Source organism: Sinocyclocheilus anshuiensis, unplaced genomic scaffold, assembly GCF_001515605.1.
Source record: "Sinocyclocheilus anshuiensis isolate Anshui unplaced genomic scaffold, SAMN03320099.WGS_v1.1 scaffold159, whole genome shotgun sequence".
Taxonomy (NCBI): domain Eukaryota; kingdom Metazoa; phylum Chordata; class Actinopteri; order Cypriniformes; family Cyprinidae; genus Sinocyclocheilus; species Sinocyclocheilus anshuiensis.
In genome coordinates, this window is record NW_015549567.1 from 93,085 (window position 1) to 99,006 (window position 5,922).

Below are 5,922 nucleotides of genomic sequence, written 5' to 3' on the forward strand. Positions count from 1 at the left end.
AGCCCCCCCCCCCCAACCTGCCTCTCCGGTCTCCCGCTCTGTTCCCGCTTGAATCTTTGGAAACGCACTACTACCAGCCCTTGCTGCAGCGGCAGTGGAGCTAGCGCATGTATTTTTCAAACGTATCCCCCTCCTCCACAGCCAGAAGGAATTATTTATGCCACCAAAGCTATTAAAGTTCTGCGCGATGACGCCGGTGGAATGGCAAACATGCGGGGAGATAGAGATAGAGTGGTAATCAATGGGATAGAGGGAGAATAACAAACTATTTCCTCTGGCTGGCGTGAGTCGGAACCTATTACTTGTCTGTTGTCAGTGAAGGTGGGTTCAATATTGCTGTTCCTCATAAATTCAGTGCCACATTATCTCATGTTGGCCCGCTATTGTGAAGTCAAAATAGCATATGCTGTCACCACTCGTCCAACAAATCAAAGGCAATGCATAAATCCTGAAAATAACAGTTGACAAGCAAAGATAAAAAATTGTTTGGTTACTATTGTTGATTTCTGTTTTGCTTTTGTTGTTTGGACATCATTTCAAGACATTCTTTTGTTACTTAATATATTGAATTTTGGCTTTGGATGAAGACTTGGCTGGAAAATGCACTATTTTGATTACGAAAAATGACAAATTCATGTTTGCGAATTGGCTATCTAGATTAGTTTTAATTGATATTGAAAATGATTTTTTTCACTCTTTTTGTGTAGATGATGCGTACCTTCTCTCGGGGCTAAACATTGAGGAGGTATATCCAGAGACGGCAAGTTTTATCACTTACGAAGGGTCTATGACAATCCCACCGTGCTACGAGACTGCAACTTGGATTCTGATGAACAAGCCAATTTACGTCACAAAGATGCAGGTAAATAAATAAATGAGGTATTTGTAAAGCTTTAAAAAAAATGGAAATAAGTTTGCAGGGAATTTTTTTTTTTATTAATTTACAAAATTATTTTATGTAAACCTCTTGACTGAACTTAAAATGCTACACTGCAGTCTAATTATCTATTTAGATTTAGTAATGTTAATAAAGTAGTTGTATTAAAATACTTTTAAGAACTTAAAGTTACATGATTATCAATCTCGAGACACAAAACTAGTGAAATAACTTAAAATCCCAAATAGACAACAAGACTGCATGAAACATGACAACTACCTGATCATTTTAAGTGAAGGAACAAACTCATCCAGACATCTTAAGACAACAACAGTGTAAATAAAACCGGAAAACAGTCACACAATGCAACCATATTAATTATTCATGCCAAGTACATGCTGGGAAGGTAGGAAATGAGACTGAACAACAAAACCATTTCTCGATGTAAAAAAAAGCATTAATCCATGTCATCAGCTCTGCTTGAAGACTTAAAAAAACACAGATTATTATAATAGAAAAGCTGCATTAGTTGAGTTACTGAAAGTTGTCAGAACTCCAGAATACCAAGTAAACAAACAAATAGAATAATGAAGTAAATCTTTCAGCGTTATTTACTTGATCCAAGAATCAATTTTTATGGATTCAGCTAACGGCAATCTTCTTAAAGGCAGAATGCCTCACTTTTGAACCTGCAGATACACTGTTTTGATGACATGTAATATAATCTCTTCTTGAATGACACTCTCACGTAGCTCCCCAGACGCTTTTTGATGCGGGTCTGTTAGGATTGGATTGACTGTGTGATAATTGCCTGACCTGCCATCAGAGAGTCCATATAAAAGGTCTGCTCCGTCTGTGTCGTCCTTACAGATGCACTCCATGCGACTGCTAAGTCAGAACCAGCCCTCGCAGATATTCCTCAGCATGAGTGACAACGTGCGCCCAGTACAGCCTCTGAACAACCGCTGTATCCGCACCAACATCAACTTCAGCATGCAGGGCAAGGACTGCCCCAACAATAGGGCACAGAAGTTACAGTACCGAGGTCAGTGTCTCTGTGCTTCCTCCTGTGATCTCTCAGCCCGCTTTGAATTAGAGACTAAACCAGCCCATGACAAACTAAAAGTGTTTCTAAAGCTTTCATCATTTACTTCTCCAAAACAATGCTGGCTCCAAGGCAGAATAACATTGTTGGTCATAATGAACAGGTTCGCTAAAGTTACTGAGTAAAAGTTACAGTTTAGTTTCTAGCTGACTATTGAAAAGGTGCGTCAATAATAAATGGCTTTTCCTCTATTCTCCTCACTTTTCACATTTTTAAGTATTTGGTGATATGTAAAGACAAGCTATGCTTGTTTATTCAAAAGAAATAATTGCAACACTTTCATAAAACATTTATGAGGATCCATGACTGTTAGTATGCTGGCATTAGGCAACCAGATTGCTAACTAGGCTTCATAATAGAGCTAATGTGATTTAAGGTGTGTTGTACTGTTATACAACACTCAAAAACATGAGCACATGCAAGTAAACAAGCATTTTGTACATATTAGATGAGTGAAATTAATTATGCAGTTTATGAGCAAATATTTACCCTCAAAACAACCGTATAATTACCCTTTTCCTTAAATGCGTCATGTATATAGAGAAGTGATTTTATATTTAAAATAAACTCGCTGGTTGTTCCGTCATCCTGTCAAAAGTGTTTAGATAATTACTGGTAATCTCCTCTTGACCATGCATCATTTATTGACTGAGCTTGTCTAAGAGGTTTAGGATTCTCAGTAACGCAGAAGTCCATGGGCATCATAAGATGTGTTTGTGCTTCTACCAGAATGCCTGAGATGTTGTTGTAAATTGTTTCAGCGCTAAAGCATCATGTACAAGGAAAAGAAGGCTCTTATATTGAGCCTGCTCTTATCACAAAATGTAATTATGGAGAATTCGCTTGTACTCTCGATACAGCAGTGAAGTGATGAATCAGAGCTGTGCGGCATTTGTTCGAGAGGTTGGATTTACCACCCCAGTGGGTAAATGAACGATACAAAAAAGGTTCCTTCCTTTTATTACATTTGAGTTGTAAAAAGATGTAAATATCTTGGAGGAGAAGGAACGGATAGAGGCATTTAATTAGTGTTGGTTAGGCATCTGAGGTCATGTATCTTAACCAGGGAGACACATCCTTTGTTGCTAGCACAGTGAGGTGTCTGCAGGCTAATTGAATGTTAAATTTTAGCTTGAGGTGGTGATATTCAGAGTGCAAGAGAAAATTGTAATTCTGGGAAACTGCACAATGAACATGAATACAATGTTACAGAGTCTTACAGGACATGAGCTAGAGCTTGAAAAAAAAAAGTCAAATATTGGTGATTTTCAAACATAGTGAGACAACACTGTGTATATTGAGAGTTTGATTTTGCATATGCATCAGACTAAACTGTTAAAGGGATAGTTCACCCAAAAATGAAAATTCTGTCATTAATTACTCATCCTCGTGCCTTAACATCTGTAAACCAGTAAGTGCATTTCCCTAAACAATTTGTACAAACAGCACCACACAATCGATTACCTGCAAAAGCCTGTAACTTGCTCATAATTCTTGGTTCATCTATTAGAAGCATTTGTCAATGGACACACCAGTGCCATCAGAATGACAAGCCCCTGTGTCATTGTTCACAAACAAGATACAAGATAGTCAAATGCTTAACCATGTTGTCAGTAACAGTGTACTCTGTATTTCCTGAACTATGGCTCAGGTTTTCATGATTGAAAATGCACAATGCTGCTCTTTTTCTGTATGGCATAGCAATTTCAACAGTACAAATTTACACATTACTGTGATATTGATTGCAAGAGACTGGACAGTTAGCCTACTCTTTAACTGGTGGTCTGAAAAACAAATTAAAGTACTATATCATACAAGACGACATATATATATATATATATATATATATATATAACCTCCCTCTGACCTAAGGTCATGATTGAGAACATGGTCCACACATCCTTGGCTTCTTCTACCTTTTTCTCTGTTTTGCCTCCCTACGCCTCTTCTTCTTAACTGTTGACCCTGTTGTTTCCTTTTTGTTCTTTGTGTCCACTGTTAGAAATTAACATTGTGTTGTGCCCGATCTATATATTCTTTATAAGTGAAGGTTTGTTAGATGTACCTCTGAGCTATTTTAGATAAATGGTTGATCACTGGTTGATCTAACAATTTACATTTCCCTTAATTAGTGAAATTCAAGATTCACCTGTGCAATTCATCAATTCAGGATACATTTACAAAAACAAGTATAATATAAATGTATAGAAAATATGGTTGACAGTTTATGACAACTAGTTCAACCATTTGATTGAACCACTGACAATGACTATTCAACACATCAAATATAATATATTTTCATTAACATGACAAACAATTAATAATGTAGGAAACGGCAGACAATTGTACATAATCAATGTACCAAAGCATTGGCAATTTGTTAAAAAGTATGAGAAATTGCTTTTATGATGTGCACGAATGACTAAATGATGTGGAGGTTGAACAAGTAGTTTTGAGAATTTCAGTTGGGATCTGAGAAATGTATACCAAAAGCGACTGAGAAAAACACTAAATGTAGACATGTTCTTAATCTTATATCCTTATCTGTAAATGCTAGAAAATTGTGTTTTGCATTAAGTCCTGTCCTGAAAAGAACAAGCGAGTCTCTGTTAAACCTCACAGACTTCAGTAAATGAGTGTGCAATCAGTCTGACTTCACATTGTGCTATTCTGGCTATACATTTTGCTAAAATGTTTCTTGTTGGACATTAGATGTAGAGTTAAAATTCATGTAGTTTTATGCTAACAGTAACAGTATAGAGACTGTGGTAATGGGATAATGTTCAGATAAGTGAATGTGTGTTCTTCATCCAGTTAACAAACTTGTAGTGATTTTAACTTCTGATTTTTGTCCTAGAACATGATGTTCATATGTTAGTCCTTTTTTGCACAAACCAATAAGGTGATGGATTGTTCAGAAAAGGTCATCTCAGTCTATGATCAGTGAAGTACAGTGAAGCGTGATAATAAACATTATATTATTATACATGATAGCATGTCTGCACTATCATGTATGTCTGCACTATGTTTGTACTTCTACACTGGAAGCTCCTGTCGTCAAGTCAAATTCCTTGTGTGTGTAAACATACTTGGTAATAAAGCTCTTCTGATTCTGATTCTGATATTTTTGTATTTTGTCCCCTTACAGTGAACGAATGGCTGCTGAAATAGAGCCAGAATGCGGACCAGCCCAAGAACACTAACAACATGAAAAAGAACAAAGAGAAATGCTCATGGATCAGTACAGAATGAAGACTGACATATGTCCTGCCAGATACAGTCATGATGTTGTAAAGAAAAACAACCAAACCCCAGCAAGAAGAGACTTTGCACCCATGGCAAAGAGATCCAATTTCATACATCCAATCAAAACTAGTGACATACAGTTATAACTACACAAATGTTTTGATACCTTTTTTGGGAAAAACACTAACATAAAATATAACATTTATTTCATAGGCTCTTCATAAATGGAACCGAGTGTTTTTAGCCTTTGTACATATGGACAACTTGCTTCCAATCTGAGCAAAAGGGACAGGACATTGAACCACCCTACCAATACAGAAACATCCTTGAAACATAACTGTATTCTCAATCTTTATTCTCGCTCACGCTGTGGAGAGGAGGGAGAGGCAGCCTTGCAGGTTTATTGTCAAGACTAAAAAAACATCATAAAGACGACTATGGAGTGATGTCTGTGGAAAAAAAAAAAGTCTTGGCCTTGTAAATAAAATTATTCATGCTGAAAATGAATATGTAAAGATACAAATAAACATAAAAAAAAAATATCAGAGGGAAAAATAAATGAAATTTTTTTTTTTAATATTTTACGCTTGGCGCACTTTCTGGAGCAGAGCTGATGCCTTTTTTCTGTTTCATTGTTTACAATGGTCATACACTGTGTTTGATTAATGTTATCGGCCCAATAAATGTGTTTGGA

At 36.5% G+C, this 5,922-nt stretch overlaps 1 protein-coding gene across 1 annotated transcript in view; it reads left to right on the top strand.

Moving 5' to 3' along the window:
* LOC107657268 (carbonic anhydrase-related protein 10-like) overlaps positions 1-5,696 on the top strand; it is a 70,732-nt gene extending 65,036 nt beyond the window's left edge. Inside the window, exons 5-7 of the mRNA XM_016445301.1 lie at positions 708-862; positions 1,748-1,922; positions 5,131-5,696. Coding sequence (XP_016300787.1) covers positions 708-862; positions 1,748-1,922; positions 5,131-5,153 — 353 coding nt within the window. The 3' untranslated portion in view covers positions 5,154-5,696. The remainder of the gene's footprint in view (positions 1-707; positions 863-1,747; positions 1,923-5,130) is intronic.
* Positions 5,697-5,922: the final 226 nt, after the last annotated feature.